This window comes from Hippopotamus amphibius, chromosome 11 (genome assembly GCF_030028045.1).
Source record: "Hippopotamus amphibius kiboko isolate mHipAmp2 chromosome 11, mHipAmp2.hap2, whole genome shotgun sequence".
NCBI lineage: Eukaryota > Metazoa > Chordata > Mammalia > Artiodactyla > Hippopotamidae > Hippopotamus > Hippopotamus amphibius.
Genome location: NC_080196.1, coordinates 78584552 through 78606327, shown reverse-complemented (window position 1 = coordinate 78606327; position 21776 = coordinate 78584552). Strand labels below are relative to the sequence as shown.

Genomic DNA, 21776 nt, shown 5'->3' with positions numbered 1-21776 from the left:
GACCTCACTGCCTATGACTTTCCCCCTTGCTCACAGATCTGCTCACACTGGCATTCTGAGTTGTCAATCAGGACACACACATTCCTGCCTCAGGGCCTTTGGACATGCTGTTCCCTCTGCCAGGAACACGTTTCCCACACATCTCTGCAGGGCTTGCTCTCCTGTCTTATTCATGTCTCTGCTCAAATGTCATCTCCACTGAGCAATCCTCCCTGACCTCTCATCTAAAATACAAAGTCCTGGGACTTCCCTGGTGGAGCAGTGGTTAAGAATCCACCTGCCAATGTAGGAGACATGGGTTCGATCCCTGGTCTGGGAAGATCCCACATGCTGCCTAGCAACTAAGCCTGTGCGCCACAGCTACTGAGCCCACATGCCACAACTACTGAAGCTACTGAAGCCTGTGTGCCTAGAGCCTGTGCTCACAAGAGAAGCCACCGCAATGAGAAGCCTGTGCATCTCAACAAAGAGTAGCCCCTGCTCACCACTAGAGAAAGCCCCACGCATAGCAACGAAGACCCAATGCAGCCAAATGAATGTTAAAAAAATTTTTTTTAATAAATAAATAAATAAAATAAAATAAAATAAAATACAAAGTCCCCTGTCCTCTATCACCTTCCTCTGTTGTGTCTTTCCCCACACGCTGATCGCACACTGAAATCAGATCTTCATTTGTTGGGCTACGCATTACCCGTCCTCCCCACCAGAGTATAAGGTCCTCAGGGCTGAAATGCCAGCACTAGAACATGACTCATTAAGTATCTGTTGAATGAATAACTATAAGAATGAAGGGGTGGGGTGTACGGGGCCCAGGAGAGGGATGTCACACCCATGTCACAGAGCGGAAGGTGAGACAGTCATGAAAATACAGTGGTTCTTCACCTTTTAGAAGTTAGCAGCACTCCAAGTCCTAGATGAAAGGCACAGACCTTTTGCCCAAAAAAGGAACCAAACATTTGTAAATAATCTCGAGAATCAGAGGGTTAAGGTGGGAGGTTGGGATTGACATATACACACTACTATATATAAAATAGATAACCAACAAGGACCTACTGTGTAACACAAGGAACTCTACTCAATATTGTGTAATGACCTAATGTGGGAAAAGAATCTAAAAAAGAGTGGATATATATATATGTATAACTGATTCACTTTTCTGTACACCTGAAACGAACACAACATTGTAAATCAACTATATTCTGATGAAAATCTCAAGAATCTCTTTTAAACCCCAAAGAAGAACATCTGCACCAATGTGGGGGTGGGGGGATACAAACAGATTCATCTATTTGAGCATCAGCTGAAGCCCCTTCTGCCCACCCCTCTCCACCCCCCTGCTGCCTCCTGGGTAGTTCTGCCCCCTCCATGTGCTTCCAAAAAAAAAGAAAAAAAAAAAAAAACAAACAAAACCGAGGTCTGTGAACGGGGCAGTGGACAGGGTACAAACAGCAGAGTGTGCATCCCAAGCCCAGCAATCTGGCTTCTGGTGACCACATCCCACAGCCTCAGCCCTGGCCCCTGGCTTGTGGTGGGAGAGATGATGACTGCCACTAATACTCCGTCCTCCCCCACACGCCAGCCGCATCGCCCTTTAGGAGTGACTTGCTTTGGCCAACAGAATGGGGCAGAAGGGCCGCCACAGCAGCTCTGGGCCTCGCCTGAAAGAGGCTTCCACCTTCACCACGTGGTCAGTGTGGCTGCCCGAGACCACCTGCTGCGAGGAGGCCCAAGTCAGCACGTGACGTGCCAGAGGACGGCCGTGCAGAGGAGCCCTGAGCCGTGACCCGTCTGCCTAGACCTTCCAGCCCAGCGGGGCCCACTGGCCCCCTGACTGCAGCCGAGGGGGTGACTCCTGCAGTCGCCAAATGGTGTGGAAGAAACGCCAGGCCAGTTGCTGCCCCGCGGGATGCAGCTTTGTTGTTTTCAACCACCGAGATGTGGGGTGGGCCGTGGCACAGCAGTAAGTGACAGGCCCCTCCACGCGACTCCTCAGCAGGTACGCCCTCCCCTCCTGCTTTGCTGAACCCTCCCCACCCCTCAGTATGAGCTCAGTGACGCCTCCTTCCAGAAGTTTCTCTCATCACTCCACCTCACCCTTCACCCCACCAGCCTCTGAACTCTCAACCTACTCAACCTTGAAGCCTCCCTCCTCTGAGACGCCCTCCTCGACTTCCACAGTGGCCGTGCGCCTGTGGCCGTGACCGTCTCTGTCTGCCTGTTTCCCCTCAGACTGTCACTGTCACAGACACTGTCATCCACACACTCCACACACAGAAGCTCATTTCTCCCACACGATACGGGCTCAGTAAGACCCAGTGAACTAAAAGGATAATTCATCCGTCTCATTCATCGTCTCTGCAGACCTGTGTGTGTCGTTACCCCCGTGACCGAAAATGCCTGGAGGGTGAGGGTCGTGCTCCTCACCTCCGCACCCCTCACAGAGCCCTGCACATAGTAGGTGCTCAATAAATGTATTGCTGACTCAACCGGTTGATGTGACCTGAACTCAAGACTTGCCCACGGACCTCTGATGCTCAGGTTCTCCTAGACCTCGATGTGCCACAGGGATGGACAGACTCTGCCTGTTTATTTTTAGCTCTTTTTGATCAATGAATCCTTGAAAATCCACGCATCTTACCCTCACAGCAATGAATTCATTGCAAAAGGATCATCTTTTGGAAGTCATGTTCTCTTTAAAGGCATTCACCCCCGACCCCTACTTCCACAGCCAAGTGTGAAGGAGTTAACACAGCTTCCCACGCTGCTGCCTGGGCGCTGCAAATCAACTGGAATTATCTGGTTCAATCTGTTGTTATAAAGCACAGTCCAGACAGAGCTGTCACCACGAGAGACAATCATTTTATGAATACACACACAGTCCTGTGACCTTTACCCAACATTCCAGAGATACAGGAGCTGCATGGGCCTGGGGGGAGGGGAAGGGGAGGGTTATAAATAGTGGGACTGGCCTGGGTAACCCTTATCTACAAACTCCTTATCTCCGGGAAGGTTCAAAGCATTTCCCAACCACCACCTCAGACCCTCCCGCCTCCCGGGCACCAGGCCCCGGCTCTCCCCGGCCAGGCCAGGGCTGTCGGCCTCTCCCGCTCCAGCCTCCCCTCCTCAGGCTATAAGTGTCACCTGGGACGGGATCTTAAAATCCTATAGGCTAACACCAGGCCTGCAACTGGCATCAACACGTAAGGGCCTTTGTTACCTGGAGCTGAGCAAGGTGGAAAAGCGATAGAGGCCCACAAAGACAGGAGGAAAGAAAACGGGGAGAGGACTGGTCAGAAAGTGGGGTCCTTTCGGGCACACAGCTGGCCCTCCCCAAGTCCTCATGGACCTAGTAAGTGTGCGTTCATCTCTGGGAGACACAGCGGATAGCGCTGTGTCCTCACCCCGCCTCCACCGCTTCCCAGCTGTGCTTGGAACACATCCTTGAGGGGATTGGCCTCGTGCTGATTCGCACAAAGTGCTTAATAAATGTGAGCTCCCCGCTCATGCCTCCCCGCATCCATTAGAAAAGGCTGGCCCAGTGCCGAGGCTGCCGAATCCAGGTACAAGGGATGCTCTATCCTTCACGGATGATGTGCTGAACCCCCAAATAACAGATTGACTGTATCACCCAATACTATTAAGGGACCATGCATTCATTCAACTCACTCATTCATTCAACAAATGTTTGTTGAGTGTGTAATGTGTAGCGAGCATCGCCCTAAGTGCACCTGATGGGCGTCCTTGTTCTGGACACTATGGGACTTTAACAGTTACAGCCCCTGAAGTCCGTTTGTCTACAATTCTGTCTCTGTCTTTGGAAAGGAATACAACGCATTCCACCTGCCAGTATGTAGGCCCTAGATTTCAGGGAACAAGAGGATGCCCAAAGATGATAATGACAGAGACTATAATGACACCAGCACACAAAAGCAATGCCTGCAGAGAGGTGAACGGATATGCATACAGGAGACTCCCTGAGAAGAAGACAGGACAACATAGCCACTGCCCCAAGCTATTATGCCATGAATCTGACCCCGACTCTAAGCTCACAGACATGATAGTATAGATCAACCTTCTACCGCCTTCTATGGGGAAGAACCAGTTTTCCTTTTGTATTTTCAATTTGTTGTCAGCTGATTGATAATTTGCAAAATGCACAGACCGTGGGCTTGAATGCTACGGTGACATCAAATTATGTTAAAAGTTTCTAAACACTTGCTCTCACTGTTGGTATTTGTCTCATTGCTACCCAGCACCAAATGATTCACAAACTGGCCCCCATCTACGAAGCACACTTTGGCTAGCAGCGATGTAGTTAATTGCACAAACCACCCAAAATTTAGCATAACAGGTGTTGCAAACAAATACAAGAAATGGAATTGCAAAGGTCCACTTACTTGCTGATGGTTGAAATCTGACCAGATCTTGCAAGTCAGTAGAAATCTGGAAAACATGGCTATAGAACTGCTGGACTGAATTCTTCAGGCCAGAGATGTCTCTGGAATGTGCCCGGAGCGTCCCGTTCATCTGCCTGACACAACTCCAGAGGCTGCTGACATGCTTGTCGAGCCCTTCCTTGATTTTCTGCAGACTTCCTGAGACGGAGTCCAGCTTGCTGCAGGTTTTCTCCATATGAGACACCCTGTCCTCCACCACGGAGACCTCTCTCTGGACCCCATGTGTCTTCTCCTTGCAAGTGTCCAGCTCGGAGAGGACCTGGCCCTGCAGCTGCTGCCACCTCCCCTCCAGCTGGTCACAGCAACGTGCTGGGGGGGCCTGGGGAGATGGGAGGGGCTCACCCCCCTTAGAAGACCCACCCCCTCCAGCCTTTCTACCTTCTCTACCACCGCTCAGCTCATTCTGAAGATGACTCATGTGGTCTTCTGTGTGGTTTAGCTGAGAAGAAAGAAAGCTAAAATCCTGTTGAAGTCTCTGGATGCTACGTTCAGTTTCTTGAAACTTCCTGTGCATCGTGTCATTTAGAGATTTCAAAAGGCTCAAAGTGTCACCTGCTGAGAGGTCGTCTCCATTTCGCAAAGTATCTTCTGTCCCATGAGGCTCTCCCTGGAAGTGGTGCAGACACATGTCTTCCACCACTTGCACTTTGTCCTTCAGGTGGCTTAACTCCCTCATGACCCGTTCGTTCCCAGACCCTGACCCACCAGTGGGGGCTGACGCTGGAGGAGCAAGCTCTACATCCGAGCCGTTGGCTGTGCCCAGGAGGGCGCTCCCCAGCCGCTCCTCCAGGGACTGTATTTTCTGGTCAAGAAGCTGCTTCAAGTCATCTACTTCCCCACTGATGGTCCCCCGGAGGGTTTCTTCAATGTAAAAGCAGTGCTCCTCCGCGTTCTTCTCTGTCACGTTGATTCTTGCATCCAGTTCATTCCATCTGGCATCAAAGTCCACATCTGGCTCTGGAACTGCGAGGCGGTCAAACTCATTGTCCAGTCGTCCGTTCAGCATTCTGGTCGCTTCAGCAACTCTTTCGATTTTCTGGTCTAACATCTTGATCTGTTGCCCAAAGTCACCATTCTTTGCACTGTCACAGCAATTTGCCCGGGCTAAAGGGTCTTGGACCCGGGCTCGGAGGTCATTGATTTCTTTTCTCAGGTTGGTTTCCTTCTCTCCTATAAGCTCGATCACTCCCAGGTAGCTGCTACCATAGTCATCACAGTGCTGTTGGAGACCGATCAGCTTGTACTCACACGAGTTCTTCAGATCAGCTAGCTTCCTGTCCATCCCCTCCATGAGCTCCTCTCTCAGGGCATCAATCTTACTATCGACATAGGCTTGGTAGAGTTCACTGGTCGTCATGGTGACCGTAGGGCCCTGGGCCGCCTCCTGGAGCTCTCTGAGCCGCCCTTCATAGCCCTTCACTTTCCCATCCAGCTCCTCCAGCTTGTCACTCTTGGTCTTCAGAGCATCCTTGACTTCAGCCAATTCAGACTTGATGTCCTTCATGCCGGATTCCTTATTGCTGAGGCCAGGAAGCTGGACCATTTCTGGTTCTCCACCAAGGGCACTATCAGGCACCGGCTGGGGGTGCAGGTTATTGAGCCATGATGCCCGCATTTTGCTGGCATCGTCCTGAATGGCGTGCTTGAGGTTTTTGTTCACTCCGGAAATAGAAGACTGGAGATCAAGAACTGTCCTTGTGAGTCGGAGAACCTTCTCCTCGAGCACCTGGATTTTCTTTTCCTGAAGTTCTTGGGGTCCCTGTTTTGGATCTACGGTCTGACTTGGTTCTGCTGCAGGAGTTGGTGACAAAGTCTTCTTAGGCTCTGAGACTCGGCTTGGTTCATTGTCTGTTACAAAGAAAGAGTTGGACATGACTTAACATTTTCCACCTTTACCCAGTTTCTGCAAAGACAGTAAACAGGGTACTCACGGAATGCACTTAAACCTCCACTTACAGCTCCCCTCTCACCACAGGTAATTATGTGCTCGAGTGAAAAGACTCTGGGCTTTAAGTCTAACAGACCTCCAGGGACATTGTGGTGCTGTTTACAGTCTGCCCTCGAGCAGGCTGATTCATTTCTGTGAACTATAATTGCCTCATCCATGAAGCATAGGTACTGTCTTCCCTCTTCTGGTTGTTAAGAGGATATTTACATGGTACATAATAGATACTCAATGGTCCCTTTCACCCTGAAGGGAAATATTCGTTATTTGTATTATCATATGAACACACATCATTCCCATATTACTGAACTGCAGCCACACCCTGATGGTTGACCGCATTCTGTAAAACCACAAGAAGCCACTTGAGACCCACCCATTAGCTGGTGGGTGGTATGATATCACACGAGCAGCAAGTTATCCTCCAAGTAATTTTCTAAATGTTCTCTTATTTTCATTGGCATCCCTGTGCTGAAAAAGTCTCATAGACGTTGTTTAGTGCCATCACACAGTTGGAGAAACTAAAAGCAAAAGAGAGATATAGCAACAGAGTCTATTGGCATCTCCCAACAACAGAGCTACATGGCGCTATGCAGTGAGATTCACTAAGTCAAAGAATACAAACACTGAATTTTTTTTTTTTTTTTGGTGGCAACTCAGCTTGCATGATCTTAGTTCTCCATCCAGGGATGGAACCCAGGCCTTTGGCACCAAGGTGAAAGCACCAAGTCCTAACCACTGGACTGCCAGGGAATTCCCCAAACAATGAATTTTTGATAATCCTACTTTGAGAAATATACCCTGCAAGGGAATAGCCCCAAAGAAAAAAACTATTAAAAATAATTGTGATGTTATAAAATGAAAATAAACTGACATATAAAGAGAGAGATAAATTAAACAAAAAGGAGGTTATCAAAATCTGAGGTACTAGGAGAATAAACAGCAAACCATGCCCTTGAACACAGCAGAATACAAGGAATACTAGAAAGGGGTTACCATCGACAAGCCTGCAGACAGTACTATGACCTACCTACCTCGTCAAATGGGAAAGTCACACACAACACAGATTACAATGAAATCAAATGCATTAATGCACACTGACAAACACTGGAAGTAAATTTAGAATGTTGTAGACATTCAGGCTCAGTGTTCATTGTTTTTTCCTCCTCTAAACTTTTGCAGATGATCATAACAACAGCTATTATTCACTAAAATCAATTTTGTGGTAAAACCAAGACTGGAATCCAGATGTCCAAACTCCCAAGCAGAAAACTAGAAAGAACACCTGATTTTCCATACTGGAAAATGTGTTCTATCTCAGGACACTAGAAAAAAAAAAAGTTGTTGAATCACATGCAAATGAAATGCTGTTCTGAGAGGGATGTGAGGAGATGTTTTTTTCATATGCTACTGGTGACTATAAGAAGTGCTAAAACTTTTTGGAAGGATAATTTGGCAAATGTATCAAAATACTCAGAATCCTTTTGACTCTGCAATTATACTTCCAGAAATTTATTCTAGTAAATAATAAGGAGGAATCCAAAAATTTATTTATTTTATATACAGTAGTATATATATGTTAATCCCCAATTCCCAGTTTATCCTCCCACCCCCCACCAGCTTTCCCCTTTGGTAACCATAAGGTTGTTTTCTATGTCTGTGAGTCTGTTTCTGTTTTTCAAATAAGTTCATTTGTATCATCTTTTTAGATTCCACATATAAGTGATATCACATGATATTTGTCTTTGTCTGACTTACTTCACGTAGTATGATAATCTCTAGGTCCATCCATGTTGCTGCAAATGGTGCTATCTCACTCTTTTTATGGCTGAGTAATATTCCATTGTGTATATATATACTACATCTTCTTTATCTATTTACCTGTCTATGGACACTTAGGTTGTTTCCATGTCTTGGCTATTGTAAATAGTGCTGCAATGAACATTAGGGTGCATCTATCTTTTCGAATTGTAGTTTTCTCTGGATATATGCCCAAAAGTGGGATTGCTGTGTTATATGGTAGCTATTTTTTAAGGAACCTCCATACTGTTTTCCATAGTGGCTGCACCAATTTACATTCCCACCAACAGTGCAGGAGGGTTCCTTTTGGGAAACTAGAAGAAAATTGAGTGATGCCTTCAAAATTCTAAAGGAAAATTATTTCCAACCTAGAATTCTGAAGCGGGAGTAAAAATATTTTCGGAATATCAAAAAGTTTACCTCCCATGCCATCCTCCCGTGAAACTACTGGAAGATGTGCTCTACCAAAACAAGAGGATAAATTGAGAAAGAGCAATTTATCTCAGTTGGGGGGGGGGGGGTGCAGGAAGCAGGAAATGGATGGGAGAGAAGTCAGTTAAGGTCACAGGATGGCAGCTGTGAACAAGGACAAGCAGATGGCCAGTCCAGGTGGGGCAGGTGAGAAGGCTCTAGGAGAGATGTCTTCAAGAAGATGAAACTGATTATCTGAACATAATCAGGGGACATGTAGATAACCAGTGGAGAATTTGAATTGAAATAGGGATAAAAATATAGAAAACCAAGCAAAGGAAAACATAATTATTATCACTAGAAAAATCCAGAAACTGTGCAGAAAAGGCAACATATTCATAGCACACTACAGGGCTCATCTGTAAACATTATGTAACTACTACAATGTAACCAATAAATACTGAACAGATAAAAACACAGTATAACTGAATGGAAAGGATGGGGGTATAGGAGTTTCATGTTAGAGCCCCGTGTTAGATGAAAGGGACTGAAATCCTCACCTTCCATAATGAGAAGTCAAGGGATGTGGAGGTAAATTCCAAAAGACTATCTAAAGAGTTTAAAGTGGTGCTCACTTCAGCAGCACATTTACTAAAATTGGAACGATACAAAGAAGATTAGAATGGTCCCTGTACAAGGATGACATGTAAATCTGTGAAGCATTCCATATTTTTAAGCAACCTAAGTGTCCATCAATAGATGAATGGATAAAGAAGATGTGGTGTACACACACACACACACACACACGCACACAATGGGATATTGCTCAGCCACGAAAAAGAATGAAATAATGTCATTTGCAGCAACATAGATGGATCTGGAGGGCATTATGCTAAGAGAAACAAAAGTCAGACAAAGAAAGACAAATACTCTGTTATCATCTGCATGTGGAATCTAAAAAATAAAACGAATGTATATTACAAAACAGAAACAAACTCACAGATGTAGAGAACAAACTGGTGGTTACCAGTGGGGAGAGGGAGGAGGAGAGGGGCGAGATAGGGGTAGGAGATTAAGAGGTACAAACTACTATGTATACAGTAAGTAAGCAGCAAGGATATATTGTACAGCACAGGGAAATATAGCCATTTTGCAATACTTTATATGAAGTATAGCTATAAAAATATTCAATTACTATGTTGTACACCTATAATTAATATAATATTATAAATCAACTATACTTCAAAAATTTAAGCGTTTAAAGTAATTACCCCTGAGAAGGGAAAGTGGGGGAGAAAGGGAATCAGTGCTTTTCCTAATAGTTCTTATAAAGTTGTTCAACTAATTAAACCACATGTATGTTTAAACTTTTACAAAACAGGGACTTCCCCTGGGCACAGTGATTAAAAATCCTCCTGCCAATGATTAAGAATCCGCCTGCCAATGTAGGGGACACGGGTTCGAGCCCTGGTCTGGGAAGATCCCACATTCTGTGGAGCAACTAAGCTTGTGCACCACCACTACTGAGCCAGTGCTCTAGAGCCCATGAGCCACAATGACTGAACCCACGCTCCTAGAGCCTGTGCTCTGCAACAAGAGAAGCCACCGCAATGAGAAGCCCACGCACTGCAACTAGAGTGGAGTAGACCCCACTCGCCACAACTAGAGAAAGACTGCACGCAGCAACAAAGACCCAACACAGCCAATAAATAAATAAATAAATAAATAAATAAATAAATAAATGACCCAAAAAAAGCTTTTACAAAATAAAAACTAAAACTAAACAAAAATAAACTGTTTCCTATGACCCATCAGACCCCCTCATGAGTCCTCATCAGAGCATCTATAATGATCTGTTGTAATTACTTGTCTAGTGTCTGCCTTCCATGAGGTCAGGGACTGTGTCTGCCTTGATTTTCTCTTTTCCCAAGTACCTAGTACGCAGCCTGCAGAAATAGAAGCTCAATAAATATTTGTGGGATGAATGAATTCTTCTTTAACTAAATGTATGTGCAGATGTAGAAAAGCAAGTAGTATTGTAGAGTAAATGTTAACAGTAGTTATCATTTGGTGGTAAGATTATGTGTACTTAAATATCTTCCTATATTTTTATAAACACTTTAATTGATATGCATTACTTTTGTAATAAAAAATTATTTTTAAATCTGTTTTACAGACAATATTGGGAAACACCACTAGTTTCAAAATTGAAAACACCTAATGGGAAAATATAATCATTTAAAGATGACAAACACCTAACTCATAAGAAAATCTCTAAGTTTTCTCACTGAACTTTAATAAAGAAGAAAAAGTGATGTAGAATAAAATGTCAAAACATTTTTATCCATAAAAGTCAGTCTCTTAATGTTACACTTAAAAGCCAAGGTGAAAATTATCATTGCTTTCTAAACTATTCATTGAGTTTGTGATACTTCACTTAAAAACAAAAACAAAAAAATAGAAGCAAATTTAAGAAGAGCCTCACTGGATACTTCTATCTTGGGGCTTAGCTTCGCAAACATCTAAACAGAATGAGAATGATTCCATGCACCTTTTTTTTTTTTAAATCTTAGTTCCTTCAGTTTAGCTCGCAGGATTTATAGGAGCTTGTACATGAAAAGAAAAGCAAAAACAAACCAAGCTTCATTACATCATTACATTTGAAGCTCTGCTGTCTCTGCCTCAGGCCACGCAAGTCTGAAAGCAGCAGCATCTCCTGCTCTAAGGTTCTTGGCTTTCACAACCAGTTGGCCCTAATAAAGCAACTGACTTTTTAAAAGTTTGTCTTCCAATCACTACTCCTTCTGCAAATAAATTTGTGTGCCAAATGTCTACTGCAGGCATATATGCGTGTTATTGGAAGATCTTGGAAAGCTCCCCACTGTAACTCATTAATCCTGTAGTCTGCAGGAGCAGCGGCGGGCTGCAAAGCAGAGCACAGGACAGAAGTTACCGGTGGCTTTCTTCACGCTGTTTCGCGGCCGAGCGGGCGTGGGGCGGGGAATCTTCATGGGGTCTCTGGGACCTTCTTGGCAGTCTCCGCCTCTGAAGCCAGGGCAGCACCTCCACTCCAACTGTGTCACCGTCTTGTACCTGGTGACATATCTGGGTCTGACGTTCACACGATACCTGCCAAAGAAAAAGGCGGCATCTCTCTTTACTGGCTGCTGCTGCAAACACAGCCAGCCCTCCCGGCTGGACCCCAGTGAAGAAGCTCCAGGTCACTGCTCTCTCCAGGCTGCCCGGGAAGGGATCACTATCTCCTCCAGACCAGCCCCGCCCCCCTCCTCCCTTCAGCTTTTGCATCCACCTGCCCCCAGCTCCCCTCCCACTAAAGGCCAGAGAAACAGACGACTCAGAAAAACTTGGCCCATGACTCTCATTGGATGTGGACATTGTTCACAAATAGCGCTTTTATTTTGCCGATAAACAGACAATTTGCGGCTTTGTAGAGATTTTTCCAGGGTAAGTCAGGCCCATTTGGACTGTGTTTTAGAGAAACATCCCTGGCGCCCCCGCCTCCCACGGACCCCCGCGTATGTATCCCGGCACCTTCTTTCCCAGCAACGGCAAAGGGAGCAGCCAGCCTCTGCAGACGCGCTTCACGCTATTTGTGGTCCAGATCTTTTCAAAAAGATGCCCCAGTCCACAAGGCTAATGATGGCAATAAGGAAGCAGAATTGGAACCATTCAGAACCCCATTTAAGGCATACGTTCCCCGACGCACTTGTGTATCACAAGCTGGAAAGTCCTTCAGACCCAGGGCTGGCCCTCAGCCCAGAACAGAGAGTGGCAATCCAGAGCCCCTGGGTGCCCAGGGGGACCGACCAGGAGTTCACCCCGCAGGGGCCCTGCTTGCACAAAGGCGAGCCAGCTTCTAGTTCACCCCCTGCTTCCCTTTCTGACTGGGAACCACGGCCCTCTTGAACCTCATCACTTTCTCTTCATTTCTAACACCAGCTCTAGCAGCTGGCCGCCTTTGGGGGGACCAATTCCCAGAAAGAAATAGGTTTTGTATCACGTCCCTAGGGTTGCTGTATGCTGCTCAGGGCGGGGCGGGGGGGGGAGCGGGGGGCCTTGTGCTAGCCTAGTAACTTCACCAGGCCCCAGCCTCATGGCAGGTGGACATTCCTGGGACCTCCCTGGTGGCGCAGTGGTTAAGAATCCGCCTGCCAGTGCAGGAGACACGGGTTCGAGCCCTGGTCTGGGAAGATCTCACATGCAGTGGAGCAACTAAGCTCGTGTGCCACAACTACTGAGCCTGTGCTCTAGAGCCCGCGAGCCACAACCACTGAGCATGCCATGTGGCAACTACTGAAGCCCATGCACCTAGAAGCCTGTGCTCCACAACGAGAGAAGCCACTGCCATAAGGAGCCCATGCACCACAACAAAGAGTAGGCCCTGCTCTCCGTAACTAGAGAAAGTCCCCGTGCAGCAATGAAGACCCAACACAGCCAATAAATAAAAATAGATCAACAACACAAAACATCTTACATTCCTGAAAAAATTACAAATGGCTAAATGTAATGGACTTCCGGCATCCTCCCTGAGGGTCCAAACCATGGCACCTAAAACTTCACATGCCAGGGACTCCCCCATCGCCAGGACAGGCATGGTGACCCTTCAGAATTCCAGGAGGGTCCACCAACAGTGCTGCCCCAGCAGGAGTGTCCCAACACCTTGCTGACCTGTCTCACCTGGTCTTGTAGGGCAGTGGTTCTCAACCTTGGCCATGCATTAGAATCACCAGGAACCTGTGAACTACCCCTGCCTAGGTCCCACCCTCAGAGGCTCTGATTTAATCGGTCTGCAGTGCGGCCTGGGCATGTGGATTTTGAGAAGGCTGGGTGGGAGCCTTTTTAAGGAAAGCCGATAAGAAAGCCCAATAAGTAAAACAGAAAAGAAGGGCTGGTCAAGGGGTCAGGGGCAAAAGAGGCGCAAGACCTCCAGGTTCTTCATTCTCTCATTCCTGCCACATCCCCCATCAAGGACTGTGTATGTTTACCCCCTTTTCACAAATGAGAAAACGGAGGCTGAGAGAGGTTAAGTGACTTCTCCCAGTTCCAATAGTCAGGAAGGGCCAGGGCTGGACTTTAAACCCATGTTTTCCCTTTACCCCCCAGGGCCCTCCCAGCACATGGAAGCTGCCAGTCTCACAGGCAGCAGCCTTAAATTCGAAGCGAACCCACCCACCCAGAGATGTCCCACCTGGCCCCACAAGCCCGGTAGGAAAGCATCCTGCGCATCTACTGATGCAAGTACACACTAGCCCCCTCCCCCCAGCACCTCACCTACCAAAAGCATCCTCTATGTGGTCCCAGAAACTACAGGGAAAGAAAGAAAAATTCCACTTCATTGTTTTGCAGGCTCAAGCACAGCATAATGCTGGAAAAATGTGTAATCTCAGAAAAACTTGGTTCCTCTGAGCATTTAGGATTGAACGTGAAAATGGGTTTGCTCTGGGGTTCTGTTCGAGTGCCGGGAGATAACAGTCACATTAGACCCTTCTGGCCGTGGCTGAGCCAGGCCGGGGGACCCAAGACCTGCAGCTTCAGTGGTGCTGGTGGTCGAGGAACGACCCTCACCCCACCCCGGGGCCTCAGCCCCTTACCGCCTGGCCGAGTGTAAGAAAGTTCTTTCTTTTTCAATACACTTTCATTCTTTTTGCTGAAAGCAGTGATGATTTCGGAGCCAGCGCATAACTTAGGAAAGCTCCCTGGAGCGCCAGCCTTCCCCTCCGCTCCCCACCCCCACGGCTCTAGGTTTCACATTTCATTGGCCTTCAGGGTGACCGCGTTTGCGACCAAGTTTCCAGCCCCGCGTGTGGAAGAGGCGAGAGCCTGAAACCATCGGGGGCCACCTCCACCGTGGGAAAGCTCAGGGCCACCTCCCTGCGCTGGTCCCCAGGCGGGTGGGTGTGACTGCGGCGGGGGGAGGCGGGGATATCCCCGCAGAAACGCGCTTGCCGCTTCCACGGCGGCAGCCGGGGCTCCCCAGAGGATGAGGGGGCACGAGGTAGGACCCCGCCGCCCCCCCCCCCCCAAGGCCCACTCCCATCGCCCTGGCACCACGAGAGAGTATTGCGGCCAAGGAACTTAAAAAAAAAATGCCTAGGCCTTTACTGTCAAAATTCTAATTTTGTAGGTCGGGGGTGGGGGGAGGTGTTGGGGAGGGGTGCCAGCCACCTGTACCCTTCAACACCTCCCCATGTGAATGGCCAAGCGCAGCCAGCGTGGAGAAGCTCACCCCAGACCCAGGCACCCAGGGTGCTGGCAACCAGGCAGGGAATGAACCGAGGCCAAGCATCACCTACCAAAAGAATGGGGCCGCCGGTCAGTGAGTGCCTGGAAGATGCTCCGTGTTCACTTACTGAATCCGCGACCTGCACCCCCCCACCCACAGCCCACCTGACAGAGTCGCTGCTGGGCGGGGTTGGAGCCTGAGGGCTGAATGGGCTGCAGCCTTGGCCCCCATCCCAGCCTCGGGTCAGGACTGAAACAGCATCTTTTCCAGGGGGGAGCCCCGACCAGCTGCCTCAGGCACCCCAGGGGGCAGACAACTAGCTGCCCCACAGCCCCACCCACTCTCAACTCCTTTCTCCTCTCCTCTCCTCTGAAGCCTTTTTGGGGTTTTGAGGGGTGAGACAAGGGCTCACCATTTTTACAAGCTTAGTCACCAAGTCAAGGCACCAGATGGGCCCAGGAGATGCTAATGAGAAGGAAGCTGGAAGAAAAAGACTGGAGGAGTTGAATCAGAGCTCAGGGACCACATGGCTGGAAGTGTCCCTGTTAAAGCAGAACGAGATGAAATGACTGTGCCTCCATCTGACGTCACCCCCAGGAAGACTCCTTCCCAGCAGTGGAAGGTGAGACCTTTCCTCACCTGCTTCCATTCACACTTGTATTTGCTTGTCCAGAGTTCATCCTCCCCATAGACCATGGGCCCCAGTGAAGGCAAGAACTCCTGTTGGTTCTGTTCTCTACAACATTCCCGCTTTTCAACAAAGTGTCTGTCCTATTGTGCTTAATAATTGATTATTAATCATTAATCAATAACTGATTGATCAAACAATTAATTAATGACCTAGGCCTACTTTTGACAAGGTTTGGGGGAATCCAATGTCCATAATAAAAACCCCAGAGCGATTCCCAGGTCTAACCCAGCAGATGTGGCCTCCTCAGTCCTCCCAGAACCAAATCAAGCTCCAGGATCCACAATCACGAGAACAGAACAAGACTCACACACCAGAAGGTGACCCAGCACTGTGCTTTCAAAGAAGACAGCCATTAACCGAGGATGGCTGTTTAAATGTAAACTGATTAAATAAAATTGAACATCTAGTTCCTCAGTCACACTATGCACATTTCACATGCTTTTCAGCCACAGTGGCTATCGTATTAAATAAATAACATGAATATCAACATCACAGGAAGTTCTGTCAAACAGAGCTGGCCAAGAAAGTCACAAGATTGTCAAGGGAACAGCAACGGGCTCACTTCTATCTGTTCATCTGGTTTCTCCTCCCACGTCCCCAGCACTGCAAGTAGAACACTGCTGTGAAATAACCGCACATTACTAGCAGAGGACCAGCCAGACAGCGGTTCCACAAGGTATGGATCCTTTCCCTACGTGTAGTGTTTACCTGTATTTTATTTTAACACTGCACACATTGAAAGCCCAGCAGCCCCTTGGGGACACTCACTTGACTGGAATTTTTCCCAAGAACAGACTTTCTAGTAAACTCCTCTCCCTCCTCCAGTTGCTGGCTTGCCCCAAAAAATCCAGGAGCCAACTCGTGTTGCATCATTCTGCATGTGTGGCTCCACACACTATCGATCAGGATGGGACAGAGGATGGAGAAGAGGAGCACCCAGGCCGGGGAAATGACAACCACCCCGGGGACAAGGAAAACCCACACATGAAGGCAAGAAGTCACCTCCCTGAGTTTCCAAATGCGCACCCAGGGCAGACGTGGGTGTCTGGCATTCAGCTACTGCTCCAAGTTTTCCATAGGGCAGGTTCACTCCAGCTACAGCAATTCCAGTTTTTTTGTGTGTTTTTTTTTTCCTGTTGTTTCTCTTTATACCTGATTACTTTTATTTATTTACTTTTCTCTTAATTCCAGTTTTTAAAAACTGTGGTTGGGACTTCCCTGGTGGTCCAGTGGTAAAGAATCCACCTTCCAATGCAGAGGACACAGGTTCGATCCCTGGTCAGAGAATTAAGATCCCACATTTCACAGGGCAACTAAGCCCATGAGCCACAACTACTGAGCTCGTGGGACTCAACTAGAGAGCCCTCGTACCCCAAACTACAGAGCCCACATGCTCTGGAACCTGCACACCACAATTAGAGAAGAGAAAACCTGAATGCCACAACTAGAGAGAAGCCTGCACACCACAACTAGAGAGAAGTCCACACGCTGCAACGAAAGATGTCACGTGCCTCAATGAAGCTCCCTCGTGCCGCAACTAAGACCTAACACAGCCAAAAATAAATAAATAAATAATAAATCTTTAAAAAAAACTGTGGCAAAATACACATTATGTAAAATTTACCATCTTAACCATTTTTAACAGTACAGTTCAGTACCATTAAGTATACATTCACAGTGTTGTGCAAACACTACCACCACCCACCTCCATAACTTATTTTTTCTCATGTTCTCTCAAATGGACTGTGTTTAATAGTCCATTCCATAACTTTTTCATCAGCCCAAACTGAAACTCTGCACCCATGTTAAACACTAACTCCCCCCGCCACCGCCCCAGCCCCTGGCAACCACCATTCTACTTCCTGTCTCTGTGAATCTGACCACTCTGGGTACCTCATATAAGTAGTGTCATATAGTATTTGTCCTTTTGTGACTGGCTTATGTCACTTAGCATAATGTCCTTGTAGGAGAGGTAAAAACTTTTCCTCTACCCTCTTAGTGTAATTCACAGGCCCCAGGAACAAATCTGACAAAAGACAAATCAACAGGCGAAAAAGACATACAAATTTTACTGATGTTAATATTTTTATGTGCATGGGGGCTTCAGGAAAGAAGTGAAAACTCAAAGTAGCAGTTAGACTCAGAGGCTTACATACCATTCTAACAAACGGTGATCAATTACGAAGAAGGGACCAAAGGAAGGGGAGTTTGGGCTTCAGGGGCAATAAATTGTGGGAACGTGGGTAGGAAACTAATGGACAGTAAGGGCTATTTTCATAAGATTTGTTTATGGTGATGAGGGTCACTCCCCTCGTCCCAGTGCAGGAGAGGCAGAAAACTACCACCCTGCTCTTGGGCATAAATGAAAAAGGCAGAAAGGTCCTGTCTCTGCCGTTGTTCAATGGCCTTCAGCTCAAAATAATATGCCCGAGTGGCATGTTTGGAGGTGTTCGGTCCCAATCCCCTTCATCTCAGGCTCATCTGTATTGTAGCATGGGTCCAATTTTCCTTTTTACACAGTAATTCACTTTGACAAAGTTTGGTCTCAGTGTTCCGATTTAGAAATGGCCAAGACAGTGGACTGATTTGCTAGGATCTGCTTGTGGCAAAAGGAATTTCTTTCTTTTTTGTTGCTCTTCTACCAACCAATGAATAAGTAAGTGAGCTTTTTATTGAAGTAACACTTTGCCAAAAGTAAATACTATAGAGGCTAATAGAGTTTGAAGCCAGAAGGGATTTCAGGACTACGTGAAGGGAAAGTGGTTCTGCACCAGGGGGAGAGACACTTCCATCTGAATCCACTGTGTCTACCGATGATCAAGAAACTGGCCATTTGAAACCATGTACATCAACAAGACGATCAGAGGTGACTCGGTTCCCCAAGGTCCCGTCCAGTGCTGACTGTCCACATTCTAAAAAAGCCTCCCTGCCACAAGAGAGTGAAGGAACCAGAGAGCCTTCTTCCAGGTTAAAGCACACCACACACACAAATCACAATTCTCATCTTATCTTTTTCTGCTACGTTATGCATTTTTAATTAGATCCCTGCATGGAAAAATTAATAACATGGAAGGAAAGAAATGCTAAATGTTTTGATTCCTGAAAAGGACCCATCTAAGTTTTAAAAGTCAGAAGGCTTGGGCGAATATATTCCTGAAATACAAAAGGTATCTAATGAATCTCGAACTTAAGATTGATGATCCCTAATTAAAATCAGATTACAATATAGCTTTGTACATTTCTAAAATCACGGATCCTAGGCCAAGGCAGTGTGTTCAAAATGAAAGTGTACGTAGAGGAGATTGTTTCCCGGTACAAAGGAAATTCTTACTGGAAAAACCAAAAGTGTAAACTGCGTCTTTCTCCAGTTCCTCATGAATTAATTTCCTCATTTACTTAGAGTGGCAAGTTAGATTCCAAACTCTAAAATCCTCTTTACTTCTCATATGTTTGCTCTGATCATACAGCGTAATAAGTAGAAGTTTCCCCTACAATTGATCACCCTCCTTAACCCTGAGGACAGAAAAAAATTCTACAGTCCTGAAAGAAAGGTGATTGAAGGAAAGCCCAGCAGCTCAGCTGTGAGGCTGTCCCAACTTACTGCAATAGACAGTGAAGTGTCATTTTCAGATTTACTATAATAGCAGTGGGTACCCTCCTTGCAAGCAAACATGTGTTGTTAAAAATGACATCATCTCCAAGTGCAGGGTGCGCCCAGCAGCCTGAAATATAGCTTATGTGTGTGTTCCAAGGAGTCCACATTCTTAGTCTTAACTTCCTCACTCTGGGAAATACATGACAGACCTCAAGTCTACAGCTGGGGGGAGGGCCAGCGAGTGTGGGGGGCCCCAGGGCCCGAGTACCGCCCCAGCTTTCTGGAGGCTGAATAATCCAGCACTAATGAAGGCCCACGTTCCCCTAAAGAATTCTTTTGGGGAAGGGCCATCGCTGCTGCAGGCTGCTTTTCCCAGCTCTATTCTATAGGATTCCATGTCTCAAACTCACATCCCAAGTCCTCACTCCTGGAGTCAGGACCACAGAGCAGCGCCCTCCGCCCCATCACGCCCCCATGCGCTCATCACCCGTGTTCCCACGGTGTGGCCCCGAGAACAGCTGCGGCCTCAGCCTTTGGCGTGATGCTCAGCCCAAGGATGACTTTCTGTGGTTCAGGGATCCAAATCTTTCTTCTCAGAGTTACTGAATAACTTTTTGATTATTTCCTCTTTTCTAAGAGGAAAAATAATTTCCTCAAATTCTCCTAGAGAAGTCACAATAATTTCGAAAGACCTTTTCCTGTGTCCCTTGCCTTTGTTTGCAACATCCCTCTCTCCCTCCTACGGTTCTAGTCACTCTGTGCTTTCTCTTCTCTCTCAACTTCCATATCTGCCAGCCACCCTTCAACGTCAGCTGCCCACCCGGAGTTCTCAGGACAGTTGGCCCTCCAGATCCGTGGTTCTGCATCTGGGGGCTCAACCCACCGCAGATTGAAAATATTCATGCAAAAAAAAAAAATTCCAGAAAGCTCCAAAAAGCAAAACAAATTTGTCACATGCCCAGATGCTATGTATCTATATAGCATTTACATTGCATTGGGTATTGTAAGTCATCTAGAAATGATTTAAAGTATACAAGAGGATGTGCATAGGTTGTATGCAAATATTATGCCGCTGTATATAAGGGACTTGAGCATCCGTGGATTTTGGTATCCGTGGGAGGTCCTGGCACCAATCCCCTATGAAGCCCAAGGGGCGACTGTATTGCTTTTCCATACAAAAAGGGAATTGGCTATGATACCCCATCTGTGATCAATTTTGGACGTTTGGATGAAGACCACGAATGGTGGCAAGCTCTTAAACAGGCCTCACCTGGAAACTAGTGGGAGTCACTTAGAAGCTTAGAAAATTCTAAGACAGTAGGAGTTTCTCCACAGATATGAAAACAACATTTTCTTCCTTTGAGCCAATTCATTCTCAGTTAAAAAAATAATCTGGGAATTGAAAACACAGGAACACCTGTGTTTCTTTTCTAATTTATGACTATACCGGGGGTGGGGGGAGGACCAAAGTGTTATAACCTAGTTTCATATTTCTCACATTGTCCAGGCGAAACCAGTATTTCTTTACGTTTTTTAAATCCACACTTCACACAGCAAAGTAGAGACATTTACATTTGTCTGCCCTCTGCTTAGAAGGAGCATGGTTTCTCTTTGCAAGATGCTACCACAACCCAGCCCACCTCCAGGCCTGAAGGTGTAGACGAGTAGAGGGTGAGGGACAAGATAAAAAGAAGAATTTGGCTTATTTGCTTTTAAATAGAAAGGGGTGATGGAGCCATGGAGGAGAAAGGAGGAGGAGGAACTTTTCTCTGAGGAGATTTGGGGTGGCCAACAACTTTTTAAGGTTGGTAACACCTGCCAAGTCCATTAAGCTGTTGTGTTGCTACAGTCTTCACCGAATCCTCCGTGGAAGCTCACGCTGGCTCGTGGAAGCTCACGCTGGCTCGTGGAAGCACATGTCAGCTCGTGGAACTGGATTTTTCATAGGAACTTGAGGGTATGGTGTTCCATACCTTGGCCAGACCCAACTGGTTCTGAGAAAACCTCCCCAGAACCCAGGTACTCAGGGGCTGAAGGACAACATGGTGTGGGAATTGTCCCAACCTAGAGGGAAGCTTCCGGGCATCACAGTTCTTATAAATTGAGGGGAAGTGAGAAAAATATACAGACTTTGAGGTGACGAGGGGCCCAACTGACATCTGTTAATAAGTTTCAAAATACGTGGCTTGTTTCCATCTCTTTAAAATCCTTTTTTAAGAAAAATTACATAGATTGCATTTTTTTTTTGTTTATTTAAATAAAACAACTAAGATCTGTGGCTTGAGCAGTAGTTCTCCTCCTCCTAAGGGGCAGGGGCTAAGCTGGCCCATGACCCAAAGACTTCACTACAATCTACTTCAATGAGTCTTTGCAAATAAAATATACAAGCAAGCTTGGTATTTTCAAAGAAGTCACAAAAATAATATTTAAAATAATTCCCTATATTTTCGGTATTTAACTTTCTCAAAACGCACTTCTATCTTTAATCGCTGTATCCTCCCAATTACACCAAACCATTCTTTATAGCTGTGTAACATGAACCCTCCCCAAATCAAACTGTATCACACCACCCAGAGAGTCAAGCAACCTATGCTTACACTCAGTAAAAACCTTGTAAAGGTCACCCTGAGATGACT

At 46.6% G+C, this 21776-nt stretch overlaps 1 protein-coding gene and 1 non-coding gene across 3 annotated transcripts in view; one reads left to right on the top strand and one right to left on the bottom strand.

Annotated features, from left to right (window-relative positions):
* Positions 1-21776, bottom strand: part of EMILIN2 (elastin microfibril interfacer 2) — a 47513-nt gene that overhangs the window by 13831 nt on the left and 11906 nt on the right. For both annotated transcript variants that reach the window (XR_009048160.1, XM_057700534.1), the window contains exons 3-4: positions 11564-11739; positions 4398-6305 (exon numbers count right to left, since the gene is read on the bottom strand). Coding sequence is in view for 1 of the 2 variants with exons in the window: in XM_057700534.1 (XP_057556517.1) it covers positions 4398-6305; positions 11564-11739 (2084 nt within the window). In the remaining variant the exon portion in view is untranslated. The remainder of the gene's footprint in view (positions 1-4397; positions 6306-11563; positions 11740-21776) is intronic.
* LOC130832190 (U6 spliceosomal RNA) lies at positions 9238-9344 on the top strand. Its single transcript, XR_009048262.1, has one exon. It is a non-coding gene; the product is annotated as a U6 spliceosomal RNA (small nuclear RNA).